Source organism: Cheilinus undulatus, linkage group 18 (genome assembly GCF_018320785.1).
Source record: "Cheilinus undulatus linkage group 18, ASM1832078v1, whole genome shotgun sequence".
Taxonomy (NCBI): domain Eukaryota; kingdom Metazoa; phylum Chordata; class Actinopteri; order Labriformes; family Labridae; genus Cheilinus; species Cheilinus undulatus.
Window position 1 is genome coordinate 23,525,410 of NC_054882.1, and position 18,433 is coordinate 23,543,842.

The 18,433-nt window shown below is 40.3% G+C and overlaps 1 protein-coding gene across 1 annotated transcript; it reads right to left on the reverse strand.

Annotated features, from left to right (window-relative positions):
• Positions 1-44: 44 nt before the first annotated feature.
• hif1aa (hypoxia inducible factor 1 subunit alpha a) lies at positions 45-17,826 on the reverse strand. The gene is made up of 15 exons (XM_041812312.1): positions 17,528-17,826; positions 6,147-6,337; positions 5,599-5,750; positions 5,337-5,421; positions 4,625-4,734; positions 3,740-3,942; positions 3,450-3,556; positions 3,157-3,304; positions 2,735-3,045; positions 2,452-2,651; positions 2,231-2,341; positions 1,892-2,148; positions 1,712-1,811; positions 1,517-1,607; positions 45-1,224 (listed from the first exon to the last, which is right to left on the reverse strand). The coding sequence occupies exons 1-15, from the start codon at positions 17,557-17,559 to the stop codon at positions 1,061-1,063; spliced, it is 2,262 nt and encodes a 753-aa protein (XP_041668246.1). The 5' UTR covers positions 17,560-17,826; the 3' UTR covers positions 45-1,060.
• Between the last annotated feature and the right edge of the window lie 607 nt (positions 17,827-18,433).

Here is an 18,433-nt window from a genome sequence, read left to right on the forward strand (position 1 = left end):
AAATGTAGTGTTTATAAAACACAGTAACGACAGCTGAAACGATGCACTTTATTAAAGCCATTTAATGTTAGACAGCAACAAGAAGCATGAGAGACCCAACAATATGTCATGGATCCATGGTTTTAAACTGACTACCATTAACTCACGTATGCTACCATGATGACAATAATCACACAAGTAATATACGAACTGCTGAGATCCCTCTTCTTTGAACTGACCAGAGTATGTCAAACAGTTAAAACCAAAAACATGAGTTTACTTCATGTTAGAAGAGAAAGTTGATCCTGTATGATGAGAAGCAACAGAAGATGAAGTTACTCTTGGTGTGAGAGTACGAGTCAAAGCTGTGAAGCCATACTGAGTAAATTAAAATTTCCCTGGTATATGTACAGTAACACACTTACAGTAAAGTAATACAGTGACATGTACTGGACTGCTACACAATTAAATGCATTTACCTCAAAGACTGATAGCTATTAAAATGAGAACATTCAAACCAGCTAAGGTTTAAATAAAATGTTCATACTTCTGGACTAAAGACATCTTGTTAGGTACAAGTACTACAACATACAAGTATGGGAGGAAAAAATAAAATTGTTCAAATCCCATTAAAATGACTTTAAAAAGGCTTAATATATATTGCTGGTAATATTTTTCTTTTTAAGAAAATATAAATTGTGCGACTGAAGCTTACAATACACTGCTGGCAGTAGCGCCAGGCTCTGTGGTAACCTGCTGGAAGACGGTCACATGTCGAGGCGCCGTGTGCTGAGAGACTCCCCTGGAGGAGAGACCAAAAAAAACAAAACAAAGGACAACAACTGGACATCTCATGATGTCTGAATCCCTTGCACCAAAAACTCAGATGCTGCTATGGTGTTTGTCACGGTGGAATGCTGCAGAGATCACATGATGTGCACAAACAGCAGCCAAACTAAAGTCAAACTCATAAAAGTACATAAATAAAGGGGAAGAGGGATGGGGCTGGATTAGGAGGTCTTAGAGAGGGAGAAATTGTAGTGTCCGGTTTAGTTCAGCAGTGAACAGGCTAAGCTTTGACTCAGTTGACATGGTCCAGAGCACGCAGCAGCTCCTCTCCTTGTAGCAGGTACTGACGGCCCTGTAGGGGGGCATTGACCTCGCAGTCGTAGCGGGTGAGCTGTGGCAGGGTGAAAGGTGAACTGGTGCCCTCTGCAGTACTGCCCAACAAGCGACTCGCCAAATCTAAACAAAAAAAATATTCACAGTGATTATTCAGGTGCGTTTCTGACAACATATGACTGTATTGACGTATTATGAGGAATTATGTGAAACAGTTTAAAACAGGGCTTAGATTTTGTTCAAGATCGTGAGCCAATTAATTTCTAACCAGTGTTCTTCACTTTCTTCCTTTGATGCTCTGTTGTGCAACTCTTTAGTGTACTGCAAGGCTGAGGCAATCTTGCCTAGCATCAGAATATTGAATCTTAGCCTATCTTTACATCTGGCATTTTTAGTACAGACTTCATTTGATTACCTGAAGGCAGCAGAAGTATGGTTGTAGTTTTTCCTGACTCTGATGACTTCAGCTTCTTGCCCTGCTCCACTTGTTCTGGAGGCAGTGTTCCCTGAAAAAAAAAAAAAAAAAAAAAATCAAAAACTGATGCTCAAACTCCCTGTCTGTCAATGAAATCAAATTCATTGTAACCATGTTTGGATGTAGAGGCCTTACCTGTCCAATCAACTGTTTTAAATCCCCCAGTTTTCGTTTACGTTGTGTGTTCTGTGCTGCCAGGGTCCTGAGCGACACTTCTTTGTCCGCTTGTGGGGTCCTGCAGCGAGGCAGTTATGGTTAGCTGACCCCTAAGAGCATTATGCTAAAACAGTAAACAGACAACTAACAAAACTTTACCTCTTGGAAATGATGGTGGCAAGATGAGGGGCGTTTACTGGCTCAGGAGGAGCTGGTGAAGCAGTGCGGCTGCCTGGTGCACTGAATGGAGAGCTGGGGTAGCTCTGGATGTCCTGTGTGACGCTGATTGGAGGACTCTCAAGGGATTTGACTGGTCCACATGATAAAGGCTCATCTGGGCTCAGGCTACGCAACTGGAAGTCATCATCCATGGGGATGTAGGGGGCTAACATCTCCAGGTCTAATTCTTCCATTGCCTATGGGAAAGGATATTACCGTTATCATCAGTTATCTTGATTTAATGCTTTAAAATCGTGAGTATCTCCTGTTATTGTTTACCTGTGTGGTGAAGGGGGTCTTGGGCTCTGGATCAATGGCAAAAAGCTTCTCCACCAAGTCTAATTTGAAATCTGAGTCCATGGGGAAACAGAAATCCAGCGAACTGTCACCCTAAACAGAACAGATGACAAAGATCAACACTATCGTAGTAAAAATATCTAGTGGACATAAAAACTAAGCGTCTATGCTAAATACACAAGATGATCTTCGCTATGTCTTACCTCTGAGGAGCTGTGACTGGTCGCTGTAGAGGATGAGGCAGGGGTATAGCTCTTAGCTTTTACATCCTTAGAGGTGCTGCTGACATGGAGAGGCTCACTGGGCGGCAGGGGGGAAAGAGTCAGAGCCAGCTTGTCACTGGTGGAGGGGAGCATGACATCATTGTAGAGAGGAACATCCTTCATCAGCTGGATCTCTGAATCTGTGCAAGACAAGAGAGAGGTTACAACGGTTTCATCCACAACATTCTGTTTGGTCTAAATGTGTGTACACAACAGCACAAACCAGGGCAGCTGAAGTCCAAGGAGATGATTGTGTCTCCAGCAGCAGGTGCCAGCAGGGTGAGGGCCTCAGGCTCCTCCTTTAGCTGGTCATACAGGCTGGGCCGCTCCCGGGCCTCCACCGTCTGTGTGAACAGCTTGACCACATCAAGCTCAGGGCCCTTCTCCTCCTCCTCCTTCAGCAGGGTTGGGGACATGTCAGGCTGGCTGCTCGGACCGACTTCAGCCTTTTCATCCTCCTGCTGCTCCTCCTTTATGGGCTTCACATCCTCAGTCTGCTCTAGAGACATGATGAGTTTCTCCTCCTGGATGCCACTGAAAAAAAGCAACACAGCTGTGAGTGGGTTTGCTAAGGGTTTTACATAGTTTTTTCCACTTGCACAAATCAAGCTGAATACTCGCTTCTTTCAACTGTGTTTATCATACCTCAGCACAAAGTTGACACAGACAACACACTGTGGCTGAGAGTTCTTGTTGTTGTAGATGACAGTGGCTTGGGTTTCCACCCACACAAAGCCTCCTCTCTTTGCCAACATCCGGTACTGGCCTGTGCTGACCTGACCCTTTGCAAACACTAACATTAAACAGAGAGAAAAAAAAAGTTACAAAACAGAGATTTTGACATTTTTTAGGGGAAAAAGAATTCAAAGCTGGAATTTATTACAAATCTAAGGCAATAACAAAATCAACCTCTATGCAATTCTAAGTTTGATGCTCACAGTTGTGGTGAGTCTTTGTGAGATGGTCTGAGTCCAGAGCATGGTAATACTCATACACTGAACGATTCAACAGGTCCTCTGGATCATAGCCCATGAGCTCAGTGATCCTAAAACGGAAAAAGAGAATAAAGTAATGGCTTTAGTTAAGTCAGGAAGTTGTAATATGCAAACTGGCCACTAGGTGGCTCCGTGTGACTAATCAACTCCAAACTCACTGAGCACTACTACTGGAGTTTGATCCATGTTAAGCTTCTTAGACATGTTCTATTCACCTGAATGAACAAACTCACCTCTCGTCACAGTAAGTGAACTTCATGTCCATCGTGTGGCGGCTGAGGAAGGTCTTGGTGTCCAAAGGGACCTCAATGTTGGATGGGTGAGGGATTGGGTCGCAGATTAAAACCAAGTAGGGGAAAGGAGGCTCTATCTGCCCGTTGGAGGTCTGCTCACTGTGGCTGTCATGTACTTGGACATGACCTGAGCACTGAAGCACCTACAGAGACAACAGGAGAGTTACAACACTTGAAGCAGAATTGACACATTGATAATCCCAGTTTATATATCTCAGTGTTTAATGTGAGGGATTTTGACATGAAAAACACATCTCACATAATTTTTGGTTTGTTGATCATTCCAGTTTACGTATGTATCCTCAACTCCTTCTGATTTAGGTTCATAACCAGTTTACTGATAATATTTATATTTACATGCATCATATGACGTGACTTTTTCATTTCTATCAAGACTAGTGTAATGCTCTAATTTTACTCTCATTTGGTCTCATTGATCTTTCCAGTCTTCACCAAGAAGCCGATATAACTCAAATAAATCATGGCTTCAGCAAATTTAAGAAACAGCTCTCAGATAAAATGTTCAAAGTACTTTGTTGCATAATAGACACATCATTACTGAGTCAAATGATGGCCCCCACAGCAGGCAGATTGAGAGGTTAAGGGCCATTAAACTATAATCAATGTCTTTCACGCCATTTTTAAAGGTTGACAGAATAATGAAATAGATTAAATGATTAATGCTTTAGATGTTAGTTCAATTTGAAAAGCTTCCCGAACATTCAATGTGGGAATACATGACAAAGACATCGGTAATAATTCAGATATCATTATAATCCACTGTAAAATAAACTGTCAGTGATTTTATACATTTCTTTAGCTCACCTTCCATGTGGCTGATTTTACATTGACAGTGCGTCCTCTGCTTGTGAGGGTACATTTCATTCTGAGGAAGAAGCTGCGTTCTGTGTTTGCGTCCTTGGCTTTTTTGGAGCCTGAAATCACATAAGCAGGAAGTTTGTCGAAGTTTAAAAGAGGATATTAACTTTTGTGTTCTTATTTCGCTCCTGCCACCAGGCGTCTCACTCATTTGGACCAAATGTCGTTATAAAAACAGTTAATATTTGCGTAAAGCAGCTATTAAGCTGTAAAGAGTCTGCACTGTGGTTTGCTACAGCAAGAAAATTAAGGAAGTGGAGCTGTCAGACGTTAGGAATTGGATAATACCAGAATGTACTCAAGCACAATGCCTAGTAGGAAAAAGCAAACATGGCCTGAATTAGCAGCCATTCATTACAAATGTTATAAAGTGTATTCTAGAGCTACACAAGCGACAAAAAAATCAAAGGCAGAGGTGTTTCGTGGAAGTACAACAGGGCACATGCTCATAACTTAATGTGCTGTTGTGACAGAGTGAAGGTCACTGCAGTCCAAAACCTATCTGAGAGTAATTACATAAATGACTAAAGTAAAAGTTTTTCTGATGGCATTGTAGAGAGAATCTGCCAGCTCAGAGTGAATCTAAATGGAGCACTCAGACGGGACTAAATGTGTATCTGTTAGTGAAGTCTTTATATGTGACGCAGCTGTCTCTCACCTGTTCTGTGGACCAGCATCTCCCTCAGCTCCTCTTGGTCACAGGGATGTATGAAGTCAAACACACTGTGTCCTGTCAGGTCAAACTGCAGTAGAGAGAAAGAGAAAAAGATGTTTTCATGTTCATGTAAATGCAGCAGTTTATGGATGTCCTTCATAGGTATTATGAGCCGACTTCACAGCTTGTAAAAAAGATCTGAAGTATGAGTTAACTTGTCTTTTTCTCTATATTGCCCTCCCAGAGCAGGTCAAAACACACCAACCTGTGCCAACCCAAGGCACTTGTTGACATTCTCAGAGAGATAGATCATATCTCCATCTTCAGACAGCACCATGAGAAAGCCCTCCAGAGCCTTCAGGTAGGAGCTGTTTAGCTGCTCATCAAGCTCTGTTTGTTCCTCTGCCATTGGCTCATCTGGAGGAGATAACACAAAGGGGGGGAGAGGAGAGATAAAGAAAGGTAGGGAAAGAAAAGGAAAGCACGAGAAAATTAGGACATCAGAAACCTTCTTTTTCAAATTAACGTCAGGAGAGAACACTGCGACACACAGACAGCACGCTGTTCCCACATGTTTATCTGCAAAGGGATCTATAGCAGTGCCTGCGTCAGTCGATTTCTTAGAGCACCTGATTCAGTGTTTAATTATCTCTGTTTTCTTCAGTGTCTCACATTGGGCTCACTTTTCTATCAACTTCTCTGAAAGATCAGAATTATATTCTTTAAATTAACATCCTAAACACTTTGATTCTATGTAAAAAAAAAGAAAATATGGACAACTTTTCACAGGCAGGTAAAACAACGCACACTGACCGTTGCTGAGCAGTTTCCTCATGCGCAGGTAGCTGATAGTGAGCCTCATGATGGACGCCTTGTCGAGGCTGGAGCGGACGCTGTGGGGCAGGGGCAGCTCCTGGGCCAGCTCGTAGAACACCTCTGACTCCTTTCCACGCCGACATCGCGCGGCATCCCTCGACTTCTCCTTCCTCCGCTCGGCGCTCACTCTGTGGGAGAAAAGTGATGCTGGGTCAGCGACAGACCGGTCACAAACTGGTTTTGATGCCACTATGGAGACGACATGCTCTGACATCTTTTCTGTCTGGCTCAGAGTGTATACAGAGTGTGTCAATGGGGCTGCAGCAGCTGGAGTCTGCAACAAACAAGCTCCTGGCCCAGCTGCTGTCTGGACCCCTGTCTGATTCATTTACATACATGGCTGTCTGTGACTGTCTTATTGGCTTTCAACCAAGGGAAAAGGAGACCGGCCCTTCGGAGTGATTGGCTGGGTGGCTGGACATCGATTCTCCTGCCTGTCTGTGTGTTGGTGCACAGCCAAGCTACAGTGCAACACAAATCAGAGTGACATTTATGAGCCTGGCTGCACTGATCTACAAGGTGGAGTATGAGAAAACTGGCACCAACACAAAGCACACACAACAACACAGAGGGATGGAAACCCTCCACTGAAAGACAAACAACCTTGAATTAATTTTCTCTTGTTTTACATAAGCTTCCCTCTTGCTGGTTGCACTACTTTCACTCTAGATCAAAAATGTATCGAGGCATCTTCTTACTGGACTCTCACCACACAGCAAAAAAGTACACAAGTGGAAGGGTTTTTAAATTGACAAAGTGCAGCAGGTTTTGAAAGACACAATGATTTGTGTAAGTAAAATTAAACAGAAAAAAACTGGCTTTTAGGCTAACCACGAATCGGTCTACAGAAATAGATGGGCCACGTGTTTGACATAATTGCAGTAGTCCTTCTGACAGCAGCCAGATACTTTAATCTCTCTCATTGAGCACAACCTCGTAACCTCCAATGCTTTAGATAACGCTGAATGAGAATCACAACAAAAGGGGGGCAGACCAAAAGCCCTTGGCTTTGAAATGTACACCCAATCAAAATTGATCGGTTATGCACTTACAACATGGACCGAGGCCATGTTGTTATTTAAGGCTCTAAAACACAAAAATGGACAAGCTAAATAAATGGCAATCTATCAATTCACCTGGCAAAGCTACAGGCAGATTTTTCATAAAGGAGAGTGGGGCTAGAAGCACTTCAGATTAAAATAAAACGTTCTATGAAAAACAAATTATAAAATGGGTCCTTTGGGGCACAAAGTTTAATCAGGACCTGACACAAACATAAGCAGAAGAATAGTGACTGTGTCTGAGATTTTTATAAGCACAGGAGACTGACAAAAACACAAAACAGAAGCAAGTATTTACAATGAACGCTAAACATCTAAAACAAAAATACAAGTAAACCATTACAAAGTCCAGCAGATAAATTACATGTAATTAATGTGACATAATACAAAGAGACTCCTCTCCTCAAAGATGTTTACATTGACCACATTATAAACGAGGCCCTCTGTATACACTCATCAATATGTTTGACCATTAATCAATACACATGTACAAACATTTACATTTCTTTCTCTCAACCCCATGGACCATCTGATTACAGTATTATGTAACAAGTCCCGTTTTGTATTGACATGTTTGTTTCAATTTTTCCTTTCAGTTCAGTTAAACAAATTTGGCCACCAACCTCAAAAGGTAAGACACCACAAAATTATCTAAAAGCCATGTTACACTGAGACAGAGTCATCTCCCTCAGCTACAAGCTAAGCTTCTGATGATCTCATGACAGATAAACTATAAGCTTTTTTTAAACTGTGCTCCCACTAGAATGCCAGATGACTGAATACTACTAATGGTTTCCTTTGCAGTTGCTGCATCCCATTACATCTCATGATGTAATGTAAATCCTGTTCAAATAAAGCTAGGCTGTAGTTCTGCACAGTTATAACAGGAAAGAGAACATTTCACTCAGCAACAAAAACAGCACAGTGTATGGGTCTTAGTTTTCTACTCAATTACCTGTGTATGGTGCAGTCACACCTATCACATCTAGAGCTCACAATGCCAGAATTTTAATATCAACTCCTGTTTCAGTACCACAGCAACACACATTTTGGGTTATTTTTGTCTTCCATTAAAAGATCAAAATTAAGATTTCACCTAATGCATCAAATGTGGAGCAAGCAAGCAAAAGTCTGCAGGTCAGAATTTGTAAGAAGACTTTTTAGGACCAGGTGACATCACCGTCATTGTCTCTGCTCTCAGTCTGTCTGCAACAGATACTAAAGCCAAAGTGTGTGTCTTTATGACATGATAAAGGCCCCTAATAAAAGACAGAAACGCCAACTGGTGAATAAAACAGTTATGACTGGGACAGAGGGTGAAGCAGAGAAATGGACATAGTGGGCAGAAGATGTGCATCTAAAGTAGCAATCAAACACCAGCAAAAAAAAAAAAAAAAAAAAAAAAAAATTATGAAAATTCTGTACCACCAGCTGTGAAAAAAAAATCAGAAAATAATGTCTTATTCCTCTGAATCCTGACTTTGTTAGTAATTAGCAGTGCTCCCTCATTCATGCAGCTTTGGGTTACAAAGAGGACAGCAACTTCCTTTTGCTACTGTCAAGCAAAAAATTATGCATATTGTATCGTTTGAAGCACGTAGTATTTAAAGAATATCAAAGTATGACAACTTCATTCAGATCATATTCAGGAAATTAAGGCAACCACTAAAATTTGTACACATTTTTGCACCTTCAGGCACTTCAAGCCTGTAATAGTTGATTTAAAATAGTGAAATATGACTATTTTGTGGCCCACAAGGACAATATCCCTACTTAGAAAGACCACGAGGATCCTACCTGCATTCTTTAACATGTAACATTGAAATAAAGCAAGCCAGATCCCTTGGTGTTAAAACAAAGGTTGACCGAGAGGCCGCTGTTACATAATGGTCTTAATGCACATGGTCATGCATGCCCTGCAGCTCCCCACTGGACATGTCACTACGTAGCGTTTTGCAGTTTCATTAGCTTTAATTAGACTTTGTTTAGCTTTTCTATTAAGAGTGAGTGCTGTTATAATGTTCTAATGACCAAGTGGATCAGAGATTAAGAGGAAAACAGTGTACAATGAAAATCACTCTGGGGTTAGCTGAGTTACAAGGGGCTGACCTAATTCACCAGAGAACTGTTCTCACTATCTGTCAGCTCTGTTTAGTGTGAGAGTCAACATTGTCTTATCTATTATATAATCCAGTCCAGTGAAACAACACATCTAAAACTGCAAGGAAGGAAAAGCATAGCGACAATGAACTGAATCCTCTTTTAAAGGCTAATGAACCCTTAGCATTATCATAAAACACCATTTCTGCAACCTCTTTAATAAATTTGGTGTTTAAGCAATAGAAAAAAAGGATTGCTTAATAAAATGTTTGAATGCTTTATCAGTCCTGTCAGCAATCAGCTGCAGGAACTACTTACCCTGATTGCCAGCTGACAACACAGACAGCAAAGTCAGCCTGCGGGGCAAAAGCCACAGTGGTTTACTAGTTAAAAGTATCACCATCCATGTTTTCAGTTTGAGTTTTTGTGAGCCTAAATGGCTTTCATCAGTTTGTACTTTAAGTCTTAATTAACTTGTTTGTACTTATGTGATGGTCCATGTGGCCAAGGTGGAGTAAATCCTTCCTTCTTTATCAAAATGTAGCAGAGGAAGCAGCAAAACACAGACATAGTGGTATGGCAATGTTGTTGATCCCAGATATGCATTAAAATATAATAGAAGCATTCCCACCAAGTTCAAACAAACCAGACAGCTACACAACATGAATAGAGGTTATCTCTCTGAGGGAAACACAGTAGACAACTATCTAATTCACTGAATAAAGAATTACCCTTGATGATAAGGGTCTCCTGTCATGATAACAACACCCACCTGGTCTAAAGGCTGTTTACCACAGCTTTAAAAAAGTTTCATCACATTTTCAACCAAGAAATAACTATCTGATTTGCACAGTTACATCAAAACATCATCATCATCGACAGCTTTCCACAAGAGCCAGCTGTCAGCCAAACAGCCAACTAATCACTTCAATACAGCCGGTTACTTTGTTTTTTTGGGGGGCTGTTGTTGACTTTGTAAAACAGTTACCTTCAATTTCCACATACAGCGAACGCACCGCGAATCATACTGCAAAGCAAATCACTCCCTCTCTAGTCTATCAGAGCATTTCCACAGCTGGCGCCCTAGACCGGCAGCGGTGTGTGCCTGGACCGACACTTCACTCCGCTTTGTTCAAAATACACTGCAGGTCTATTTTTATCGCCTGCCGCTGCCAAACTCCGTCAATACCCGTCGATCAGAACGCTCCAGAAGAGGAAGTCACAAGCATAGAATATCCGGTTCTTTCAAAAGTCAACACAATGCACAGACTCCTGATCATAAATCATCACTAAATCAACATTACATCTCATCCTGCAGCGAGAGCAAAGAGTCACTGAGAGGTCAGAGGGTCACAGAGCTACAACGGAGCCACTGACAAGGAAAAGTTAACTTTTGGTGATACATAGCCAAAAAATGTTACATAAATCCACAGATCCTTTAAGCAAACATTAACCTTTTAACTTCCTAATGTACTCACCCAGTGGAGGAAGCAATAATATCATGGACTTATACCAGAAAGGATGATAAATTAACCCCAAAAGGTAAAACAGTCCACTGTTGACATACTATTCCTGCGTGAACTCGCAGTTCTCCCGTGATCTCTTCCTGCTGATCAGGTCTGTGTGCAGCACTCTAGACTTGCTTCCAGTGGGCGAGGTTACTTGCCTTCGGTTGGACTAAATACGAAACGCATCAGTGCCCGGCGCAGTCATCCTATGTGTAAATTGCAGGTAAGACTACAAAGATGTTGCTCACGTTGCCTATGCATTTTGTTTCTACTGTGCATCAATTTAAAATAAAGTTATTGAAGTTTAAACATGTTTTGTTGCAACATTAACAAAATTCCCCTTACTGTTTGGCGAATATGTAGTTTTTAACCCTCAAAGTCTTTATTTTAAGTGTTGAAAACAGTAAAAAGTGACACTTATTTGATTATCTTTAACATTAAACTACTCATTTTTAAAATGATGATGTCAAAAATAAAAGATCAAATTCTAACAATGTGAGCTTTATGTATGAAGTTGCTGGATTTTTTTTGGTCGGCAATTAGTTGATGACCGTGTTTGCTGTTAACATAACTTAATTCCCACCATAAACTGTTATTTAAATATTCACCAGATTGCAGAGAATTAAGTGATGGATGCTCAAAATGTGCTGGGGAAGACCCTCCCAAGTCATCCTTTCATTACTTGTGCCTCACTTTGTTTAATGAACCAGGGAGGCAGACTTTCAGACCCCACAGCTGGCTACTTTACTCACAGACTGACTACACCATATATCTGAGTAAAGCCCTGAAATACCTAGAATTTCCAAAGCATGCTGCAGATGCCACAATTGGAATGAAAAAGATGTTTGATGTGATATTTTGGCCGATGCGGAGGCATATACTGATGTTTTTCATCAGTTCTTTTGGTGTAAGACCCCTAACATGCTAAAATTTTCTCCCATGTTTGACCACGAAAAAATTAGTTTGTCCAATCAGCCGCTTCTTCAGCCCAGAAAAAAATTCTTTATTTGGTTCAGCAGTCAGGTAAACTAGATGCCAGCATGAAATTGACCTAACACAAAAGATAAAAACATGTGTAGCTGATATCTATCCATGCAACATCACTTGGCTGATGTTTGCTAAATGGGCTGACATCAGCCGACACCCATGTTAAACTGATGCATCAATGCATCCTTAATTTTTTAAAAGTACCTTGATGCAGACAAAATGGCCAACATACATCCAATCCATACCGGAAGTCTCAACCGTAAGTCCGTACGTCTAAGGTTAGGCTTAGGCATTAAAACCCGAGTGGTTAGGCTCAGGGTAAGGCAGTGAGGAAGGTGATATATTTCAGATCCAGCACCAAGGGTTAGGCTTAGGCACAAAAAAAGACTGACAAACACTGGCAGCTGAGTCCAACACGAAGAAGAAACTTCCGCATGGGACTTCCGGCATGGATTGGATGTATAGCGCCACCCATGTCGGCCATCTTGACTGCAGTTGGGTCCCTCTCAAATTTTTTTGGTAATTAAAACAAGAAATTGCACAACATTGGCTGCCTTTGACTTATTTTTGCGGTCATTGAAACAGGTATCCTCATTTTAGTTTAGTCATATCATAGCTTAAATCTTAAGTATTGCCAACGCCTGACTTTTACACACATCATGCTCAATACAACTAAGACCTGTTCAATGAACAGCCTTTTAGCTTTTAATAAGAGAGCACACTAAGGCAGGTGTTTGCAAACATCCAGTAATGTAGCAGGTGAGTGCATGACTGCACCATCTACATATAACAACAAACACACACAGGGAGGGATGATAGAGTTTACACAGTCGGTCAGCTGATATTAAAGGACACTGATAAATAAGGTACTCCAGGGTGAGTTGATTTAATCATAAAATAGTTTGTTCTAACATTTTTTTTTCTTATAGAAATGCTACCAAACTACAGTTCATCTTCAAATGAAGCACAGAGTTTTGTGCAATTTGCTATTTCAAACTGGGAAGTAGCTGACACACTTTGTTCCTCTCTACAGGACAAGTCTAAGCCTAGTAAATATACTTTAAACTGCCAGCATCATAAATTACTAGCTTGGTTAATTTCACTCAATACACCTGGTCTTTCTTCCTGTTATCCTGAGACAACCTGTTCAGCCTAGTCACAATGAACACACAAACAATGCACTCTACTAAGCCTGATTTACCAAATGTAGATTCTAGAAACCTTCCTCCAACAAGGCAAGCATTTCACATCCTTAGACTTCCTGTGTGTTGCCTAATAGAAAGCCTCATCTCTGACGTGTGTGCAATGAAAAAAGGGACTTTTCAAAACACAAGCTTTGGAAAAAAAGAGACTAATGCTGTGCATGACCATCTGACTGGAGAATTCATTCAAACTGGCGTAAAGTACAATTCTGCAGGGCATGAGTTAACCCAGTGAAAAAAAAGAAAAAAAATCAAGCTTATTTTTCCCTAAAGCTACGAAGAGTTATGAAACAGCTTCAGTTTAGTACCACAGCCTCTTTACGACCTATTACAGGCCTTCAGGTGGAAAAGGAATACTTAAACCTTTCTATGATTTGGTTTCTGCTTGACATTTAAATCTGTTTGTTTTCAGCAACTTCAAGGCTCTCTCTAAGATTTAAATAAATAATAATGCACAGTAAGAGTTATTTTAAATGCATTTCAGAGTCAGGCTACAAGCAATTGGCAGCACGCATGTTATGTTTTCGGTTTCACCAGCCGACTATTACAGCGAGTCTAACATTAGCCACTTAAAGGGAATCAGTAGGAGATTTTCCTTTAGTGTACATGCATTTACAGGACAGGATCAGCAAGAAGATAAGATGTACCATGCTGTTCACAGGGCAAAAACAACTCAAGATTACACTTCCTTTTTCCTTTACCTTTAACTTGTTGTAACACAAAAAACTGCCTTGCAGCTCCATTTATACATGCAAGTTTATACATGCAAACGCCAAACTTCTGCACCTTCAAAACATTTTCGCTGAGATAACAGCAAAAAAAAGCTATTACTGTTTATGTATCTCAAAAATATTGATTTTCTTCAACATGACTTTCATGGAGCTTATTGGAAATTTGGCATCAGGTCAGGAATGCCATTTAAAGGCATCAATATTAAAAGACAGCAGCACTGACTCAACCTAAAGAAGAAAAACAAAATTAGTCCAAATATAAAATACACCTTTTGGAAGAATCTAGGCCACAATGGGCACTTTGTCAAGGAAATTATTTTTGTAAGTATTGTTTTCATGCTTCCTTCCTTGCATTGTTTCTGAACCCTGTGAGAGCCATCGTAACTACTGTAAAAATATTCATGAAGATTAAAAAGGAGTATCTACCTTCATTGAAAGAGCAACTTTCCTTTATCAGACCATAATATTTTTATTTGTATACTGTACACATAAAAAGCAATCTCTCTGTGTTTCTGACAAAGGTGTACACTTGATTCATGGAAAGCTGTGGTTCTACGTCCTATTCAAACAATTTTTTGACACATTTCTTGTATCAACTAAGAAAGATGTGCACAAAAATAAAACATACCAACATCCCTTTGGCTTGCACTAGCAGGTTCTTTTTTTCAAGTTCAAACTAGTTTGCACACAAACTGTTATTTTACTCGAGTATCTCAGGGCAAGCTGCAAACTGCCGGCAGTGATTCTGAACACACATTTGGCCACTCCTATTGACGTCAAGACTGGGTGATTAAGAGATGAGACAGAAATAATACCAAGGCACCTCACAGAGAAGAGCCAAACCTGAACCAAACCAGGCCACAACTCAAAATGTTGAATCAGACCCAAAAGGGAATTTGAACCCTTTAACTAGACCTCAACAAAATACCAAATTGAAACTGCCAGATGAAGCCTACGCTGAATGCACTTGAGGATAACATATCTTTATCTAGGAAACTGTTTGCAATTATAGGGAAGCACTACAAGCAAACAACTGATCCTAACTAGAAAGCCAATACTATCCCAGTACTAACCATTAAACATTTTTTACTGTTTCGTCAAGCTTTTGATCAATTAATTTAGATTTGATATCAATTTTACTAATTACATAATTACATTAGTTTCATACAAGACATCTGGAATCTTTGACACCAAGACTGAATTACGTTTATAATTTAAGATGTTGCCTTTTCCAAAATGCTCTCTATCAAAGAATTTTTGTTACGCAGATGAAAGCCGAATAAGGACCATATTTTGACAACGCATGTCACTATTATGAATGTCTGAATCTGTACCAAGTGTGTCATCTAAACCAGTGACTTCCAACTGATCTAGCCTCAGGACCCATCACCACCTCCTTAATGAGAAGTTGCAACCTGAATCTCTGAACATTTTTATTTCAATCGATGAAATCTAGAGAAATGCTGATGTAAGATGGAACAGAACATCTGACTGAGCAAAGATACAGGCAAAACAAACATGTTTCGAGGGTGCATCATTACAGTAGCCCTGGGGGGACGTGTGCACGCGCTGTGCTTCACACCATCTCCCGCTATTGTATATATTTTGGTTGTTTCTGGAGATCTTAGAAATAATAACCTTACACGGCAGATAGATTTGTTTAACACATCCATCTGGAGAACCTTCAATACTAAGCATTTGGGAAAGGGCAGAGGATTTGAAAAAAACTGAGAGTGGGATTGGATGAATGTTCTGTCTGTCACATCTTCACGGGCCAATCTTAGCAACAAAACGTGACATAGCCGCAGGTGCGCAGCTACCAAGGAATAACGCAAACTAAGGCAACTATAGACATGTCAGTACATGACTTTTGTCGTTTTAGAAAAGAAAACAACTCAATGCTGTTCTTTGTTCTTCTTTTAACGAAGAAACGTCGTCAAGTTCTGATAAAACTGGCAATTTAGCAGCATCCACGCTAAGCTCCTCTGCCATAATTGCACCAGCCTCTTTTTGCTACTTGCTTGCTGTCACTTTCTAATGGGCCCAAACAGTTCAGACAGGAGCTTTGCAAGACGGATTCACCAGTGAGAAACAAGGAAATGGGCATATCCATCTGCTTTGCAAGGTTAGAGAAATAACACATTATCATGGTAAACCAGCTTTGTTATCCTGGGATCACAAGACTGAAATCATAAGAAAAAAACCAAATGTACTCATTCATCACAAAAACCAGTGATAGTAAATATATGGATGCATGTACACCTATGGCTTCCAAACGCGTACACTTTTGCAACAATCTCTGTTTTTCCAGGCACACTTTCATGAACTAAAGAGAACAGCCTTATGACCTACTCTTGAAAAAAAACAGAATTAGTTCGTATTTTTCACTTACAAAAGTCTGAGAACTTGTTCACTGCCTGACTATTTGATAATGTGTATTTGAATGTAATAAATGCTCTGACCAGTACTCTGCTGGATCAGTCTTTGCATGCATGGACGAATGATCACATCCCACAAAAAAAAAAACACTAAATGTACCATTTTTCACACAATTATGTCAACCAACAGCTCAAATTTCAACTACACTTAACATTTCGGAAAGATTCTGTCAGATTTGATGGGTGGTTTCACTCAATTACTTTCATCGCAATTGTAACTCACCAGTTTGAGAAACAAAATCTGTTATGAAACCACAACATGGAGATCAAGCCAAAATCTTACATGTCATTATCTAAGCACTGTATTTTTACTCAAAATCCTACAAATAGAGTATTCTGGGTTCTTAGGAAAGTTAATCCTTTAATTTCCCAGGAGGAAAATTCATGACTTTGGCCTGTTATTCTGGTTGACAAATCCCATCATGCTACATTTTCTGCACAAACTTGAAGTTTATTACTGAATAATGGAAAAGTCAGGATAACACCTTAACAATGTGTTCTTTTTGTCAGGACAAGACCAAGGTGATGCCCTTGTAGCTTACTGTGGCATAGATACTGTAAACATTTCTTTCATGTTTGGTAGATTTAAACGTTTAAATACACCCGCTAACAATTTTTCTACACGATTCACAGGCCCGGTTATGTAACTGAATATAAATGTGTTTACTTAAACTGTACTCTACGCTGTCAAAGTAATACTGAAAATCCAACCAAGGCCGTCTTCACTATCAGACTCTCAATGTTTCATCAGAAATCCTACACCTCTCTCCTGCGTTGATCACATGGCACCATTCACTAAAAACTGTCAATGATAGCGCATTAAATCCACATCAAACCCCTCATTACCTCAGATGTACTTTAACAACGGCACCGTCAAAACAAAAGTTAGCTCATATTGTATTTAGGATATCGGATTGTATGTATAAAGGTGGCGACAATGGCTGCCAATTTGGTTTAATTCACATCTAACAAGATAATATTATTTGGTTCAATCACACCAGATAGCCATTTCCCGGGATAATGACAGTTAGAATAGATTGTTCAGTAAGCAGTCTATACGTTAGTTCTGGTAAGCTAGCTAGCTATGTTAGCCGCTTGCTAAAGATAACAGCGCCGCTCGTTAACGCATTTTTCAGTCGAACAAATGTGCGTAACTAACGGTTAACTTCAAAATAAAGCCATCATCAGCATCAAAGGTGTGTAAATACATCCATACTCAGCTTACAGTTGTTATGTTATGTGTTTTAAACAATACAGTCCGCTGTGTAGCATTAGCTAGCACTAACGTTACCTTTTCTTTTCGGGTACAATTCCTGTGTCCATGTCAGGACGAAAGGACCTGAGTTGAGTCTCTCTATCGATGTAAAGCTGTATCTGGGCCCGCCGAGAAATGAACCAAAATCCCGCGAATTTTCACTTGTATAGATCCGTAAATCCTCAACAGAGTCGCATACGAGTCCTCCCTGAGTATATTTCGTCAAGAAAAATCAAGCTTTGATCCGCTAAAGCAGCCCATTCGTCGGTCGTTCCTCAGAGATAGTGCCACGCTGGTGAGAGGTTATGTGCGGAGACAATCACCGTGGAGGATCACTGGCTCCGCCCCCATGCCTCCGCGGGCACACGCAGTCACATGCTTTTTACTATCGAGGGCGCGCACAGAGGAACCTGAGAAATCAAGCACAGAGGACACCACATTTTAATAAAAGTGAGTATTTTGGCATGTGAGATACAGCCATGATACGATTCTAGGGATTAAAGTGCCATTTGTATCTAAACTTAACACAAAAAAGTCAGAAAATTTGTGTTTAGTAGATTATTCCTTCATTGTAACAATGCTTCTTGGCAACAAATCTTACACTGTTGGAAAGCCTGTTTATTTCCCTTTAAAAGCCACTTTTTTTAAGGAACATGTATTCGTGGGATAAGCAGAAGAGCTGAGTTTATGGGGTTAACTCATGGAAAATTTGCCAAAAATTTTTCTGACAATGCCAAAAAGCTTATTTTCCGTTGCTTTTGACTCATTTGTTCAACAACCCAAGAAGACTGTGTCCTCAGCCTGTCAGAACTTAGGAACTGTAGGCTGTCTTTTACAGATTTCCAGTCAAGGTTTGCAGGACGATATGTTCAACGACTCTCAGCCCAGACAGTTGAATAGACTGAATAGACTGCATGCAGCCAATCCTTGGTCTCATAGAGT